Source organism: Necator americanus, chromosome III, assembly GCF_031761385.1.
Source record: "Necator americanus strain Aroian chromosome III, whole genome shotgun sequence".
NCBI classification, from domain to species: domain Eukaryota; kingdom Metazoa; phylum Nematoda; class Chromadorea; order Rhabditida; family Ancylostomatidae; genus Necator; species Necator americanus.
The window spans coordinates 18090649-18108602 of NC_087373.1; the positions used below are offsets into that span (position 1 = coordinate 18090649).

Consider the following 17954-nt stretch of genomic DNA (forward strand, 5'->3'; position numbering starts at 1 on the left):
TACATTTACTGGATCTATCATTATTAGAGTTGCATAGAGGTTAAAAGAGCTTATGGTTTTTTAAAATGTTACTCAGGAAGCATGATTCATTCAAGGATGGGTTCGGTTAGATAATGATTAGTCGATTGTTATGATGATTTGAATAGTTCTTGAGAGTGTAGCTGCTGTACTTTGATAGTGTATTTTTAAGCTGACACCACGCAACAGCGCTAAATATAAACACAGTTGGCGGAATCTTGGTAGCGCTCAGTGTTTGCTGTAATTCTGGTTATGTACTTTACCACCATAGTTATTTGATGGAAATCACTTAATTGAATAATTGGAGGTTGATTAACGTAGCAATATCGTCATCTACCTAGCACTACCGTTACTTTTGAACGTCCTCAACACTTCTCCTTTCACTTTGAACACCGACTGGTTAAAGAACAAATGACTTCTTGTAGGTGCTACTCAATGAACACATGCAAACATGACGTTAATCATGCTATATGATAACGAGCTTAGTCTGTCACGTGTGTATATGTCTGTCTATCCATGTGTGTGTGAAACGAAATTCCAAAGAGGGGTTATCGTCGGGGTCGTCGAATTATTGTAAGCCAGAAAGCTATGAAAAGAGTGGGACGGGTCCACCGCAGTCGAATTGGTGTGCCGAACCCAGAAAGCTATAAAATGAGGTGCGACGGGTCCAACTGCGTCGGATTGGCGCGACGGGGTCGCGGAGCGGTAAAAGAAGGTGACACGTGTCCAACGGCGTCGAATTATTGTATCGATGTAAGGAAACTATGGAAGGAGTGGGTCGAGTCCCATGGCGTCGGATTTCTGCTCTGACTCCAGATAGCCATAAAATGGGCTGCGAGGGCTCCTTCGGGGTCGAAATGGTGTGCCGGCGCAAAATATTTATAAATTGTGGTGCGACCTGTCCAACGGCGTGGACGTGTTGTGCCATAGCGCAGTATTGTCGCGCAGTGACTTCGTGTGCATGTCGCAAAAGGTAAATGGGACGTTGCAACCGTTTCATAGCCATTGCGAGCGTTGCTTTTCACCTCTATGACTCCTCCGTGCGTCTGCTTCCTTGCACGTTTGCCTGAGGTTGGTAACATGCAAAAAGTGGAAACACGAACAAAACCGCCTGCACAACTAGCAGCCAACATTTTACATGATCTGACGTGGGATGTTGTCTTTATCAGTACGTTGATGTCATTTTATGTTAAAACATCATTCTCTGATATCTGCTGGGGAAAGCAGGGAGAGAGCCCTCCGAGTACTACTTTCAAATTGTGTCTATATTATATTGGTATCGAGGGAGTGTTTGAAGCTAAAGTTCGAATGTTCTCAAAATGTAGAAGTAAAATGCGTTCAGAAAGAAAACTATGAAATCTTCTGCCCTTGTTTACGGTAAAAAAGAACGAAGAAAACGTTTTTAGAAAAACAGAATCTGGTTTTACAGAAAATGTCACTACTATTAATCACTAATAATTACTATTAATTTTTTTGATTAACTTTGGTTAATTGATCAGTGAAGGCGAGCGAAGAGAATACCGCAAAAGGTATTATATAAGCTGTTTTTCTCCCTTTGTTGCAATATTAGGACCAAAACATCTGCTATGATCCTTTAATTCCTATGGATTTCGTTTTCGTCATTCACTAGCGCAGCTCAGTCTAAGTGTCCTCAATACGGCGATCTGCAGTAAGCCAGATTAGGTTTAGTCTTGCAATATGGATCAATTGGACACAGATTTTTCTTTCTGGAATTTGTGAAAACAGTCAATCCTTACCACGTATCGTAAGGTCTCTGTCTTCATTTCCGTTTGTACTCATTAAGAAGTTGCTAATAGATGAATGGGTTGTTCAACGGTACTTCGGTGAAGAAGTTGTTAGGCTGGAGAATTGGGGAAGAAGAAGAGAAGTTTGCCGAGAAAGCGGTAGAAACGCTCGTCAAAAAGTTGAAGAAGAAGAACGGAGGCGTTGGTTAGTAAAAGAAAAAATCCTCACGCCATATTAGTGATGAGAAAATCTAGTGAGAGAAATCTTTTAGGAACTTTGGAGGATTTGGAATACGCATTGGCTCATCCCGGATCGCATTCTAAATGTGTTGCTTTGCCAAAAAGTCAGGACGGACGTCTCCAGGTGCAGTCGCACTTCATTTATTTATTCTAAGTTCTATTCATTTATTGGCGTAGCCTGTGTTCTTCGCAGGTGTCACACAGGAAGGGCCTCCCACACGTGATCTACTGTCGCGTATGGCGATGGCCCGACTTACAGTCACACCAGGAGTTGAGACCAATTCCGGAGTGTTTGTATCCGCATGACCATAACAACAAAACCCCGTATGTCTGCATCAATCCGTACCACTACCAACGGCTGGATCAGTCTCGAGTAAGTCTTCTCGTTTCTGAACTCAATATCTAGGCATCTTCTGCTAATGATTCGTTGTTAAGGGAGCCCACTTCAGCTACTCTCCACCGATTCCGTCGCCTACTGGTACGTCTCTTTTAAGCGAAATGCCTTTCATTAATTTGATATGTTTTGACGTTTTAGTATCCACAGCAGGATCATCACCATCGTGCTCTGGACGACTAGAGATGACGTCACCCTCGAATATTCCATCATCATCCAGTTCTCCAGAATATGACATGGCGTTCAGTCCGTCTTCAATGTTGTCTGAAGAAGAAGTGGCTCGAATGGATCAGGTATACGACATTTCTTCTTTTAATCGCAGTAGACACAACTCTTTTTTTAGGTCAGCCCTTATTCTGCTCCACCCACACAATACTGGGCAACTATCTCGTACTACGAACTAAACAGCAGAGTTGGAGAATATTTCAAGGTAACCACTCCACTGTTTTACTTTTCATGTTTTTTATGCTGTGCTTTACTCGATTAACCATAAACAAAAGATTGATCTACGACGCAGCGACCGCTGTATATGCTGTGATGGTAGATCAGTCCTACTGAAAATTGTTAATGCAAGGACATATTTAAGTGTCTATCATTTCTGTTAGAGCGTTTGACCTTGGAAAGATGAGCAGTTTACAATTCTGCCTAAAATTTGTAAGGACAGATGCTAAGTTTCTTTTTTTATTTTTACTGTAGCCTATTTCTTGTAGTACCCAAGGATGCTTTTACACGGATGATTCGGTCCATTTCTAGCTAATTAGCGTAAAAAAACGGCCCGGAAGATGCGACGTGTGCACACGGCTTGCGCGCTCCAATCGAACTCGTTGTAGAAAATAGCGCGTCGGAACGCTCGAAGCCGTATCTTCCGGGCCATTTTTTACGGCAATTAGAAAGAAATGGACGGAATCACCCTTTTCTCCATAATCTACGACCCCGTATACGAACCACAGCTGAAATCCGTACCACCTCAAATTCGTGGGGTGATGCCTTTAATTTGACTTTTTTTTTGCGAATTCTGACGCCATCAGGACAAATAATGACTGAAGAAATAGTAGAAACGGTGTGCACTCGTAGCCAAGAAATCCAGGCACTGTTGTTTGCTTTGTAACTTCATTCTGATAATAGTCGAATTTTCTAGTCAGTAGGCTCGACTATTTGGAAGAAGAGTGTCAAGTAGGTTGATCATACTATAGAACGACTAATTCCACTCTGCAAATGTTCACATTTCTGTGTTCAAATGGGGTGGACCAAAGTAGGTAGTACACGAGAAAACTTGAAGAAGTGTCTCGAACAAACCTCACGACGTCACCGACATGCTCTTTTAATGTCTATTGCGTCCAGACCGATGCAGGTTGTTAATACCGCTGGAAGGTCAAAGAAGAGTAGAGCTGGAACAAGTACGAGTATTCTCTCATCTATGAGTTTAGGTAGACACTAACTAGAAAAAAAGCTATCTATTTCGTTTTGATCGAGAGATCCCACTAGTCTGCGAATTTCTGGAAACAACTGTTTTATGTTCTGCAACTCAAGCATGTACTGTCTTGAAAATGTTCTTAGCTCGAAGTTCACTTGGAATAAGCTGACTGTTGATCCCCTATTCCAAAATATCCGCAGAAATCGATATAGTATTAGTTTTGCATAAAAATGTCATAAGAAGTGTAACAATCCGCTTAGGTCGACTTTGCCAAGTTTTTTTAGGATAAGATGCCTGGATAATGAGTCGGATACTAAGTCTAGAAAAGGTAATCAGCAGCCAAAACAGCACTAACTACGTTTATATCAACTAGGTCATAGATTAACTGTGCTTTGTGAAGCGCGAAATGCACTACCAGTTCCTTGTCGCACGTTTCAAACAGCTGGATTTTATCTTCAAAAATACAGGTATAAGTACAATAGCGGAGTGCATTTCTATGATACTGTGAAGCACGAAGTTCATCAATTTTTTCTTCTGATACTCAAATCTTTTTAGGTGTATAAGAACGAGCTGATAGTGGATGGTTTCACCGATCCTAATTCAGACGAACGTATTTGCCTTGGACTTCTCTCAAACGTGAATCGAAACCCCACCATCGAAAATACGCGACGGCACATTGGAAAAGGTGGGTGTTTCAGGATATTTCAGCAGCTTCAGAGGACAAGAATCGATATACAGGAATAAGTCTGGTGTATACGAGCGACTATGATCTCTATATTCAAAATCTCTCGGAATCGTCCATCTTCGTGCAGTCGCGAAACCTTAACTACAACATGCACCAAGACCAAACAACTGTCTGCCGTGTACCGGCTCATAGCGCTGCAGTGTGTGTTTTTAGCAACATCGTCTTCCAACAGGTCAACTGATATTCTGTCACAGTGAATGCTCTCTTGTGAATCGGCTTCTTTCAGATGTTGCAAAACGCGAAAATGCGGGGTGCGGAAGAATTGCACGCTCTGCAGAAAGTTTGCTTCATCCGACTGTCATTTGTAAAAGGTCACTTTTTCTCTCTTTTTCTTTCTTTTACGTGCTTATATTTGAAGTCAACTTTAAGGTTGGGGACCAGATTATCCGAGGCAAGATGTCACCTCCACACCATGTTGGCTCGAGATACAGTTGCTCTACCCTCTTTGGGTGAGTTTTGTGAGTCTGACTGCCAAAAAAGTTGTGACACGATCCTGCTAACATGCAATAGGCATTGTAATTGCCGTTCAGTCTGCCAAATATGTAGTAGTTTATATTTGAAGTGTGGGGAAGTCCTTAGAAGAGAAAGAAAATAATCATCGGTGGTAATTGAGTTGTTTGGGGTGTAGGGCAAACGTGATTAAGATGTTTATTGCAACTAACATTTCGACATTTTCGATTCTAATTGCTAAATTTTCGAACACATCGCTACAATTTGTTATTTGGGACTGAAGAACGACGGTCACTCTAATCTTTGATCGCTGACGTAGGAGAGTACTTCGAATCCCATCTCTCACTTGTGTGAAACGGGATACTCCCAGCTTCACCCTTTTGACTTTGCATTCACCGCATTTTCTTCCTGCTTGCGCAGTGCCCTTGTTTCTGAAGTATAGGTCAAAGCAGGAAGTGCGGTGATATTGAAGAGGTCAGCACGGAACCGGGTGTTTTTGGTCTTCTTCACTATATCCTTGTTGCATTTATAAGCTCCCCAAGCCGCCGTTTTCTCTTGCCCAGGTCGGGGGTCAGGTCGTTCATCATGTTCATTTCACGACCCAGATAAACGTAGCTAGTGCATTCGGATATGTTCGTTACATTGAGCGTGAATGGGGCATCCTAGGCCTATCCGTTACGCATGAACATCGTCTTTTGCAGATTCAGCTGAAGATCGATGCATCCGCATTTCTCGTCGAATTCAGTCGGCACTCATTCCGCTCTGCTGATACTAAACGTTGTCAGAATGATGTCATCAGAAAAGCACAGATGGGGTAGCTATCGACCATCAACTTTCGCTTTCATGTTGTCCCATTTCAGTTTTCGGGTTGCATTCTCGAGAGTGACCGTAAGTATTTTAGGTGATATTGTGTCACCCTGCCGGATCTCCCTATTCACGTCGGTGATGATATCCTTACGGCGAAATTCTGGTCATGAAGTTACTGTACAACTCTCGAAGTGCTTTTATTTATTGAATAGGGACGCCTTTGTTGTTTCGGGCTTCCATGACAGCATCCGTCTCAACTGATTCAAAGCCCTTCCTCAAGTCGATGAAGGTGAGACAGGGCAGCATCTTGTACTCTCAATAAGCTCTCAAGCGGTCAATATGTGGTCATACTGAAGATTTTTCGACACCCTGCCTCTTCCAATGGCTGTCCTTCATTTAATGTTCTTTCTATCCTCTATCTTAGGATAACTCTTGTGAAGAGCTTGTAGATGACATACAGTAAGCAGATTGGGTAAGCCGGTCTTGCCGGTTTTCCTTTACTTAGGAACCTTACAGTCCGACAAATAACGAATGAAAAATCTCGGCAATGTGTTGATGAAGAGTGGCGACAGGTTCTTCAGATGTTCAGGCTCGATTCTGTCGGGACCGGGTGGAGTACGATTTTTCATCGACATGATGGCACGTCGGACTTCGGAGGAAGGTTCTCTGGGATGACATGTTCATCTTCCCTCAGTTTGGTGAGGAGGTGATTGAACGTGGTTGCCGAAGAGATCTGAGTAGAAGTCGTGAATGACTTTTTCCATTACCCTTCTCGACACTGTATTTGTTTCAACTGGGTTTCGGAGAGCAGTCATCTTCATCTTGCGGTTGGCGAAGTTGCTACAGGCGTTGCCTGTCTTCTCCTGTTCTCTCGTGTGAAGGAAAATCCTTATCAAAGGAGATGGTGCTCGAATCCCGTTGAAAACTTTAGCACAACAGCGACCTTTTATTGACGATTACGTGGTCAATTTCATTACGGTACGCTCCGGGTCACTCATGCGTCCAGTGTAGTGAAGAGGGCTTCTGGAATTGCGAGTTCCCACGGATGAGTTGTCATAAAGAATCCAGAAAACCTCTTTCCCTTCTTCTTTCATTCCGCTCTACGCTGTGGATCCCGATGTGAAGTTACTCAAGCGTTCTTCTCGGGCCAATTTTCGCGCTGAAATCATCAACAATAATATTGCAGAAGGTATGGTCTTCTCTGTAGAACTTCTCTAAGTCCATATAGAGTCTCTGATTCTTCTTCTTCGCAGCTTGATCTTGGAGTGTAAGCGACGAAGATAGCCAAAACTGTCGTTGGACCACACCTTCTCATCCGCAGATGCCTGATTCAGGGCGTAGGTTGTTCGAAAAATTGATGTTTACTACTATATTCGTGTTGAGGATACCAACCTCATCAATTCCTCTACCGTCGCGTGTTCCTAAACCCTAGCACAGCTCTTCTCCCGTGTCACACACGGCGCTAAGGAGGTAGCGTCGTCTCGTCTCGTCTCGTCATCAGTCCCGTTCCTAAACTTCCTGGCTTGCAACATCAGATCTTCAATGGCTGCTTCCGATGCAAGCGTACGTATGTACCTACATATGTACAGATGTTCATCATAGTATTTTTTCGTTTCGGTACCTCAGACGACTCCTGTAACCCTGTCCCTCCTGACGTTACCTTACTAGGCTTTCGCAGGAAACCAGGGGACTCATTTTTTGTTACTGTGACATGTGTAATATTTTAAAACTCGTGAACAGGTTGCAACCCTCTAGTCCCACGGGTTTGTGGGAGGACGCCGCGTCCTCCCGGAGTGGGAAAATTGAGCTTAATTGTTGGAGGCGACCGAACCCCCTCCCTCTCATTTTCTAACCACTTGTTTGCAGGTATTTGGCCGGACCGAAGTGCGCGGTAAAAGGATGTCATGAGTCACTCCTGGCACAGTGAAAACAGGTCCGCAAACAGGTCCGTCTTCTGAATCCACTCGCATCTCAGGGCAGGCACAAAGTCATTTTTGGTCCGCTATTAGCCTCACTCCCTCCTACCTCCGCCAAACCATGCGGCATCTGGGAAGATCCGTGGAACTACAACCCTAACCCCATCTATCCGGAGAGAGATCCCAATACTCTCAATCTCGCAGTATACTGTATTTAAATGTCCCGTTAAACGCTCGCGAAAGATTACTTGAGCGTAGACATCTGAGGGTAAGGACACTATGGATCACTATCGCACGATCACTTGTGAGTTTTGGTGGTGTAAACGGGTTTCACGATAGTTTATACAGTGCGGCATGTGGTTTTGAAGTCGCTGCTGACATTCGTGATAGAAAGACCCCTGGAAAGATTTGCAGTGTTTCTGCGCATTTCATCAACAGATATCTCTGAAAACATCGTAATTTTTGTAATTTCATTCTTGTTAAAAGTACCGGGAGCAGAAAGATTCTCGTAATACACAGACATCTGGTCATCAACTCTTCCAACATTCTAAACTATACCATTATCTTTGTCAAGAACACTAACATTGTGTTTGATTTACTTGAGCGAGCCTCAGTAACATACTTCCATTTGTCAGGAAGATGTACAAGTGTTTTCCTGGCTTCTTCTTAGGCAAGGAGCCTGAAGAGGACTAAATGTTTCTTTAAAGATGTGATCAGGTCGACGGTCGGTCATCTCGTAGTGTGATCCTTTTATTTCGATGAACCCAGTCGCTCACGGATCTTGCACAGTGCTTGTTGTTGAAACGCACCAAGTGTATGCCTCTATTTTATTTTATATTCTTTGACAAATGTGGCAATGTCTCGAGTCCTCGATGGTATAGGTTAAAACCTTGAGTCCATCATTCACTTACGGAACGAAGTGCACATAGTCTCAGCACGTAATCACTGACGCTGACCGCATGGCTCTTTCTTGCGAAGCCGGTCATTTCTTCAAGAGAGGTTCCAAGCAGGTAAAATGATGGCATAAGGATGCGGACACGACGCCGTGTGTTCTTCTTCTCTTGAGTCCCACCCGATGCTCTTATATGCACCTCACAATAACGCATAATATGTATAGTTATATGAATTATACGAGTTATATGAATATCATACTAATGCTCAATTAATAATGAACAAATAATAAAGTTAAATATATTGCAAACATATCATGAAAGAGTTATACAAATGTCAGAATTTGAAAACTGTCTTTTTTTAGCACATCGACAAAACATTGCCGGAGGTGTGTTTCATATCTGGAGTGGATCCAACATCGATTTCCTGATGTTACATGATTCAATGAACGTTTTTTGTACTATTCAATGTATGTATTCAGTGCAATCCTTCATGATTCAAACGTTTAACTTGACAATTCCAAACGATTGTGTAGATTTTATCAACTGGTTGGTGGTATTAATACACCCAGGTCTTGTTAAATATTTCTAGGATGGAAGTCAGAAGACCTAAATACGAAGTTATGAACCCGTAGAACAACGTTTTCATACGAGGTTATACTGCAGAATTGCAGCAAAGCCACGAAATTTAAAGGCATCACCCCACGAATTTAGCGCGGCAATGATTTTTGTTTGAGTATTAGTTTGAGTTTGGAATGCGGTTCTTTGTGACGTCTTCTATCGTGACGCACCACTTTTGTGCCCCCTCCCCCCTCTCCTGCGACTCGTCAAAATTCCATTCGGGCGCCCCAATAGACAATTCATTCCCTTCGACGAATCGCAGGCGGGGTCGGGGCACAAGGGTGATGCGTTACAATAGAGGACATCGTAAGGAACGGCATTCAGAAGCCGTCTGTTTACAGTGATGTAAGGGGAGATGAGCGGAACCACCACTGTATTAATAATTTGCGACGCGATGTAGGTATCACCTGTATCACCTGTGCTCCCGTCGTTCTCGATTTGCTCGAGCGGGCACTAATACTTCCATTTGCCCCGATCGCTCGCAAGTGTTGCCTAGTGGCATCTCTTCTCGCGAACAACTCGAACGGCGTCGTATTTTTCTTTGAAAGACATTGTGAAGAGGTCTAACCCTCGGGTCGGTGGCCTTCCTGCGGTGCGTCTGATGTCGCGTGGTATAGTCGCTTACGGCTCTGGTCCAACGATTGTCGTTAAAACGCATCACGTGTCGGGCCCACCTAATTTTGCTTTCTTTGGCATATGCGGTAGCTTCTCTGATTATCGATCGGTGACGTAGGAGAGAACTTCGAATTTCTTCTTTGACTTGCGTAAAGCGGGTTACTTCTAGCAGCACCCTTTCAATTCCACGTTCTATGACGCCGATCGCATTTTCCTCCTGCCTGCGAAACGCCCACGTTTCTCGGTCAAAGTAGAAAGAACGGTGGTGTTGAATAGGTGAGCAGAGACCCGGATGTTCTTGGTCTCCTTCACTACATCCTCGATGCTCTTGAATGCTCCCCAAGCCGCTCGTTTCCTTCTGCCCAGCTCGGAGGTCAGATCGTTCGACTTAGATATATAGGTATACTCCAACGAAAATCCATATCGCGCCAGGCTCGTGGGGTAATCCCTTCAAATGTTCTTTTCTTTAGCTTCAAATTTAGATGCTTCTTTGATGATGTTGTTCTACTTCAAACACGCAAATGTTATGGAAGAGCTACAGCGTGACACTCGTTCATCTCGGTATCAGTGTAGAATTTGAAAGTAAAGATTGAAAATTGAAAAGAAATTGTGCGTCGGTCTTTTGTTTTATTTCAGGGAGAAGATATCCATTATCCACGCCCAGGATTCCTCTGCGTATGAACTTTTCGAAATCCAAAAAAAGTCTTTCGGAGCTGGGTAATCCTTACGCTATGGATCTAAGTAACATATAGAGAACGGATCAGATATGATATCAAGAAAGGATATCCCTCGTTCTGGATACTACCTGCCATCTACTAGCTCTGTCGAAAGTGATTCTTAGGAAGGACGAGAGAACATTACAGAAACGATAAATACGCGAGAAAGCAAGATTTTGAAGATTAAAAGACGTCATAGAAATCTTGAAGAAGCAGCACATAAGGAATCTCGTGACAGTAAGTCCGTTGTCGACATAGAAGACACGTCCGAAATGGTCTCGCTAAATATCTCGCTGAATCTCGCCAGTTCTACTTAGCACCACTATCGAGAACGCAGTAGGAGAGGTCGAAATTGAATAACAGCAGAGCGGAAATCACTGCTTCTTCTACGTTGGCGCATCGCAAGGAAGAGTGCTGTGCAGCTGTATGGGAACTCGCGCCATTTTGGCTGCAATCGAAGCGGCGCGGTGGAGGTAACAGTTGAAATCGAGGTGGGACCATGGTGAACTGCCGACATGAGTGTTGTTAGCAAACGTCTTCCATCGATTCTATCTACACCACATCGTTTCGAGCGCAACTGCTTGTGTAATGCGCAATGTCGTTCTGACCCAACTAAAAACCGAAGCGCAAAGCTTCTATAAAAACCACACAAAATATCAAAATCAAGGCAAGTTGAGTTCGTTGCGATCTTTTTCTTCCAATTTCTGAATACTTTTTTTTGAATTTTTGAATAGTTGGAGGCAGCATGCCACAAAATCGACGATCTCTGGTCTTCGTATGAACGGGATCAGATTCAATCCGCCTAATCTTCTTGAAAAACATCTTAGGAAACAAGAATCTGTCACCATCGTGGAGCTCCCCCTTAGTAACCTTAAGCAAATACTCATTCGTAATCGCCTATATGATCGTATTTGCACGACATCGGAGTGTAAAATATGCCCGGATAACAACGAGGGTGATTGCATGAGTTCATGTGTTGTTTATATGATTTGCTGTGTACAGTGTGGTGACGAATACATAGGAGAAACAGCTAGACCACTATGTATTCGAATCAAAGAACACCTGGACGGCAAAAGGAAATCATGTGACTCCACTGCACTGGGTGGTCACAGGGTGCGGCGTCATAACGGAGAAGATTTTGAAGTTAAGATCACGATTTTGGCGCGCGAACCTAGCATTGCGGCGCGCAAGGCTCTGGAGGCTTTTTGGATCCACTCCAAGGGTCCAAAAATGAATCGCAAGGAGGAATGCCTCTCCATTACGCGGGAACTCGCGCCTTATTTAAGGCTGATATTTGATTGCGCTAGTCACCTCACATCAGGTATCTAGCAGTGGCAGGATAGTCAGCTGATCCTAAGGTACGATGTTTTCTTCCACTGGTAGCTATGAGACCCAACGGTTAACGTAGGACTTTCTTTGTTGGGCGGATAAGGCGTTTGATCGGATTAGTCACGTTCGATTTCACCCCTTTCAGGCTCTGAAGAAGGCGATATTGCCGAAACGTTAGCCACGAATAAAGGACTATAACAACCTCGTGTACGGCTCTACTAAAGAAAACAATCTTAGGAAACAGTTCGCGACCGTAAAGGTGGCGCGTTATAAAGTGTCGTAGAATTTCGTTTTTCAGGGCGATAACGAGGAATTAAGCGCGAACACGCCAGTGCTCGCAATATACACCACAGGCTCTTTGCTATCCATGAGACATAACAACATCGTCAATTTCGTGTTATGCTGCCTTCAATGAAATAGAAATGGAAATTGAACAACACTTTTTATCACTGGGATCGTTTGGTACAATCAGAGTTAGCTACGTTATTGCTTTGGTTTGGATCTCATTAAAGTGAGCATCATTCTCACTGATTTCAGGTTCTGAGAATTGGTTCGATTGTGCTTAGGGCTTCATTCACGCATAACTCGCTGAACTTAGACTTGTTAAAGGTATCACCCCTCGAATTTGAGGTGGTACGGATTTCAGGTGGAGTATTCGTATACGGGATCGTAGATTATGCAGAGAAGGGTGATTCCGTTCATTTCTTCTTAATTGCCGTAAAAAACGGCCCGGCAGATACGGCTTCTAGCGTTCCGGCTGCTACTTTCAACAACGAGCTCGATTGGAGCGCGCCAGCTTTGTGCACTCGCTGCATCTTTACGGCAACTAGGAAGAAATGGATGGAATCATCCCCTCTCCACAATCTACTATGCCGTGTACGAATACTCCACCTGAAATCCGTACCACCTCAGATTCGTCGGGTGATGCCTTTAACGAACCCACTCACCATCTCAAACGATCGCTTTCGCCTGTGAATAGCGATTACTCTTCCTGTTCATGCAAATGGAATGGCTTATCACCAACGAACGCATGCTCAAATCTCGTGTCTTTTTTGTCATTTTGTTTTTATTACTTTAAAAGTAATGTTTACGGTGACAACTACCTCTGTTCTATACAGTAATCAGTAGATTTAGAAAAACTTCAGTTTACCTTACATCAAGCAGGGGTTTTTTTTTATTAGTTTCTTTATGTGAGGAAATCATATAGATACAGAAGAATTACAAAAGGTCGCTAACAAATCTCAAAACATCGTTTCTTACGCTGCGGACCTGTCTGGCTCACTACATCTTTCCCAGAACGTATACGATAAGGATAATTTACGCCATCACCGGGTGTAGTATAGACTGGGATAAACCAAGTTATGGGAGAACTGCCGAAGATCGAGCAAAAGTTGTCGAATCGTGTTCCCAAGTCGAATATAGAGAACTCGTGGTTCTGGAATAAGAACTGAGTGAGATGAGCACTTTTAAAATGTTTGAGGATCACCACTACCATTTCATCTTCATCGATAAAGGTTAGCTGGGAATCCTCAATTGTAGTGCGGTTTAGGAACAAACTCTGCATCTGTGTTTTCAGTAATGATCCCACAGAAATCGCTATCACCTGGAATGAAAACACTAAAGAAATGCCCGCTGTTAGTCGCTCTCCTCCGTACCCAAATGTACTCAAATCATGAAACAGCATCATATATGAAATTAGGGAAACACATCATTTCGTGTTTAAGAATTAAAGGGTGTCTATCACGAAATTGACGTAGTTGGGAAACTTGTGGGAATATATAGAGTTCGGAGTGTAAATACGAGTATGAGTGTAGCCCCACTTAATTCTTCTCATCTTGAAAAGAGGATGAGGGCGACCTTTGTCTGTTTTGAACGCACCCCTTGTACACGCTCCTGTCTTCCCCACACCTCACATTCATTGCTTTTACTTGGACAGACTGCTGAGTAGACCTCATTGATCTTCGACCGCTCCCTCGTGGACGCAGCGCATGCACAAGGGTGGGTCGTTTTCACGTACCTCTAGAAACAAAGGCAGTTTCCCACGTTTCAGGACCATTAGAGGGGTTACGTGGGGCCAAAGTCGCACTCTACACCTCAAACTCTATATCTTTGAAAAAGATTCCCAACTACGTCAGTTTCATAAAAATGACATCTGAATTATTGCGTTCTAACTCAATTTTTCTGAAGTGAGATTTCGTAAATTTGTATCTGTGGGTGAGACGACCTAAACAAAGGTCTTCAATCTTAATTTCGATTTTTGTGCAAAAACGTCGCAAAATCAAAACGTGTAATTCCCTAAAATAACGTTTTGTAACATCTTTTAAATATTGTGGAACTTAATTCGAATAGGCAGTATTTCCATATAGCTTGCAACTTACGACTGCATTCATAATAGCGCTGTTCAAAAGATGATGTTCAGAGCAGAGTGCTCCACCATTCCAGAGGTTCTGTACAGTGCGAATGACGAAAGGGATTGTGATCAAGGAGACGTAGATGCCCAACGTGCATGGCCACAGTAGGAACAGTAGGAAAAACTTGTGATTGTGGTGATGAACACAGACCTAAACTTTGCTTTGCTCGGATGGGTGCTTTTACGGGCACTTAATTTCTCTCTTCCTCAAGAATCTTTTGAAATTGTGTTGATCTTCTTACCTGTAATAACGGACAATGATGATCCATACGCAGCACGCATCGACGGCACATTTTACAGTGGTGGGTGCGGAGAGGCTTAATACAGTGGCAGCTTTCGCAGTAATTTATCTGTTGATCAAAAACATTGTTTTCAAAGAAATTCTCTCTCATGACGGTAAAAATTAAGGATTCCTACCGTAAACACATTGAATAGCTCCGCTTTCTTTCGAATGACTGCAGTTTTGTCGGCCTCACTGTCAGGAACTTCAAAACGGTACTGTTGCGGTACTGGTTGTGCTATTGTAAACATCTTAAAATAAATAGAGATTAAATGGAGGACTCCAGAAGGCGTGAATTCATCAAAGCGGTAATTGTAGCAAACAAAATATTAAGCTATTACAGGCTCTCATGAATATTCGAGTACGTACAGATATCGAGCAACGTCTCCAGAAAGATATGAGGACAATCTATGAGCAAAATCAACGTTGAGCGATTTTTGTAAAGGGCAATGCCGAATTATTTGTAGGAAAACAGCAACGAAAGGGAACCAAAGGAGGGAAGTGGTATCCAGAGTGTGTAGAGATAAATGAACAGCAAGCAAGAGAAAGATTTATACTTTAAAAAGCTGAGAAACAGTGGACACAGTACTAGAAAAGGATTCCTCAAGATTTTAAAATTCTTTATTCTGTATATTTCATCGTTTACATGATGCATTTACATGATGGAAAAACCGAGAACTTGCAGGAGCATAATGTAACTACTTAGCGCTGCTCTTGGAGTTGAATCTATGTCAAACACTTCCGAAGGAAATGCAAAGCCCGTAACGGCTTTTAAAAACGGGGAGTAAAATGACAGAAGCTGCGGAAAGCAAATTTCGTTTCTTGGCCTTCTTGTCATTCTGCTTCGGACTTTATAGACAAAAGATCACAAAACCATCTGTGTTGAAGTCTCTGTGAGCAAATGTAGAGTTCGTGGTGAATACGGAGAATACGAGTGTGAGAGCGGCCCCACCTCCACCTAATCGTTCTCAAAAACGTCGTGGGAACGGCGTTTGTTCCTACGCGGTACCCAAGAACGCGAATCCCCCCGGAAGCCTATTCATTGGTATTCTTTGAATATGAACTCAAATGAGTGGATCTCACTAATTTCCGATCGTTCGCTCGTGGGCGTAGTGCGTGCGCAAGTGTGGGCCGCTTTTACGTGCCTCAGAGGAACGAGCGCCGTTTTCAACACCGTTTTTCAGGACAATTAGGGGGAATCGGGAAGAGCCACGGTTATACTCGTAATCTACAGCTCAAACTCTATATTTGTTTACAGAGATCTCAACACCCTCAGTTTTGTGACATACTGCCTTTAAGCGATTCCACCTCAGTATGCAAATGCTCCAGAGGGTCTTACTGCGTTAAAATAAGAACAAGTAATTATTATCCACAAGAAGATGAAGACAACAAATTTCCATCTGTGTTGCAGAATTTCCTCTCGACCAAGTCCAAGCACTGAATTTGAGGATTTATGAGAATAACACATGAAGGGTAAAAACAGAAAAGATGAACAACCAACCAACTATGATTTGAAACCAGGAAGCCAACGCCCCTAACCATCCGAACACTGAAATCCACCATTTCAGCGATTGCACTAACGAAACCATGTTACATCGCAGCAGCTAACTAATGGCAAAATGAACATACCGAATACTTCTCAAATCACGTGCACGTGGAGACGTGTACCTGGATTTATCCAAGAGTCCTTCATAAAGGAAACATTGGGATCAGTGCTCTGTCATCTTTATGTGGCGCACTCAAATAAGGATAAAGGGTAAAGTGTCTGGCGTTAATCAATCCGCTTGGGATGCGTCCCCACGTTCACTTCAATCCAGAATCGTTTGAGGTTTATGAACGTGTAACTGGCCTTTACAATGCGATGTGTCAAGTCAGTGTTTTTATCCTCCCAGACAAATCTGCTACCAATTTATCGACCCCGGAGGGAAGAAAGGCTTGGAGAGCACTAGGGCGGATTCGAACCTCCGATCGATCGTGCAGGAAGTGGAACCTCTAACCGCCACACTACACGCCAGGAGAACTCAAGTATGGCCGAAAATACCAGGGTTATAAAACATGAGAGAAGCTGACTTACTATAGTAGAATGTTTGGTTGATTGGAGGTTAATTGGACGAAATGCTTTTTCATGATGGTGCCTCCTGATGTGCAGCGTTAATTTCTCAGAGATCTTTTGGTTGATGTTCCACAACTGAACATGAAAAAGTTGGTTGCCTTTCATGGACGAAAACAACAAACATGTTTTTTTTTCTCAATTTTAGAGCGGACGAAATTTTGCAGAAAACACCCAGAAGAGTATTAGCAAACTTCTTGATTCTCCACTACTTCCTTCCATGGATAGGATATTTAGATGACGATTGTAGGGAACTGATAGGTGCCCAAAGTTTTAGGGTGTAAAAGTTTTAGGGTGTTTGTATTTGGGCTGTGATTAACACCCGTGTTTGTTTCACACATGCCGAGTATTTCACAGTTTAATTCGGCAAGCTCTTCACAGTTGTTGGTAGAATGAATGAAAGTTTGTAAGGCAGTTATGATGTAGGTGATTCGAAAGCGAAGATCATTTCACTTTTTTTTTCAAAAGTGGGAGGTCGATCTTCTAACCAGATCTTTCTCGCATTTTATTTGGGCAGTTTTCTCGCGTCGAAATTATCTATCCTGAGATGTTGGATACAATTAAATATGCGAAGGTGAAGTGTCTTTCTTTACATTTATTCCATCGATGTAAATATGCACTTGACGGGACTCAGAGGTAATTTCGGAGCCACGAAGACATCTTCTATCTTCTTCTATCTTCAGACACTTCCATCTGAAAGCAGATGGAAGTGCCAGTTATTGTACAGAAGGGTCAGTCGTGAGGACCACAATGCATTCAATTTGAAAGGATGAAAGAAAAAGACAAATGCCAGAGATCTTGCTCTCATATTTCAAAACGGCTTCGCTTTACTTATTTATGTAATACAAATATGTACAGCGAAGGGTGTTCATAGCCAAACAGCATTCCAGAAGAAAAAACGAGCTAAAACCTAACAAAAATAAAAAAGAATAAAGAAAAAACAGAAGAAGAAAAGTAAAGAAACAACTCTGGCACTGATAAGCGAAAGGACACGAATTGTCGCTTAAATGAACTGTGACGAACTTCCACTGATCCACGAGCCCACAATTTGTGACATTCAGAACTTCTAGGTTTCGTTCTTGATGCAGTTTCAATTTCATCTATCCACGAGAAAGTTTTCTGTGGAATGCATGTCGAGAACGGGTTTTCCCATCCAGAAGTCTTAAATTCCAGTCGGAAAAGATAAATGTCACGACATTAGGGAGAAGTGAAGATAGCTGTTTTCGGCAGTTACGTAATATAGCAATTACTTGC

The 17954-nt window shown here is 42.9% G+C and overlaps 2 protein-coding genes across 5 annotated transcripts; one reads left to right on the forward strand and one right to left on the reverse strand.

Moving 5' to 3' along the window:
* Positions 1-1835: 1835 nt before the first annotated feature.
* On the forward strand, positions 1836-10435 carry RB195_009990 (uncharacterized protein; the record flags this gene model as incomplete). Of its 2 annotated transcripts, XM_064190783.1 has the most annotated exons (15): positions 1836-1968; positions 2036-2127; positions 2197-2376; positions 2439-2481; positions 2539-2690; positions 2741-2827; positions 4367-4496; positions 4550-4728; positions 4783-4867; positions 4926-5005; positions 5708-5820; positions 6695-6791; positions 6882-7002; positions 8985-9089; positions 10338-10435. In XM_064190783.1, 15 exons carry the CDS (start codon positions 1836-1838, stop codon positions 10433-10435), a joined length of 1695 nt encoding a protein of 564 aa, XP_064048366.1. The 2 variants fall into 2 exon arrangements, with proteins under 2 accessions (XP_064048366.1, XP_013297203.1); XM_013441749.2 differs by lacking the exons at positions 5708-5820; positions 6695-6791; positions 6882-7002; positions 10338-10435 and having other exon boundaries at positions 8985-9050.
* On the reverse strand, positions 10048-16179 carry RB195_009991 (uncharacterized protein; the record flags this gene model as incomplete). Of its 3 annotated transcripts, none has more annotated exons than XM_064190786.1 (8): positions 10048-10242; positions 13183-13335; positions 13393-13503; positions 14279-14461; positions 14553-14627; positions 14728-14841; positions 15930-16027; positions 16092-16179. In XM_064190786.1, 8 exons carry the CDS (start codon positions 16177-16179, stop codon positions 10048-10050), a joined length of 1017 nt encoding a protein of 338 aa, XP_064048367.1. The 3 variants fall into 3 exon arrangements, with proteins under 3 accessions (XP_064048367.1, XP_064048368.1, XP_064048369.1); XM_064190785.1 differs by having other exon boundaries at positions 14553-14660; XM_064190784.1 differs by lacking the exon at positions 10048-10242 and having other exon boundaries at positions 13132-13335; positions 14553-14660.
* Positions 16180-17954: the final 1775 nt, after the last annotated feature.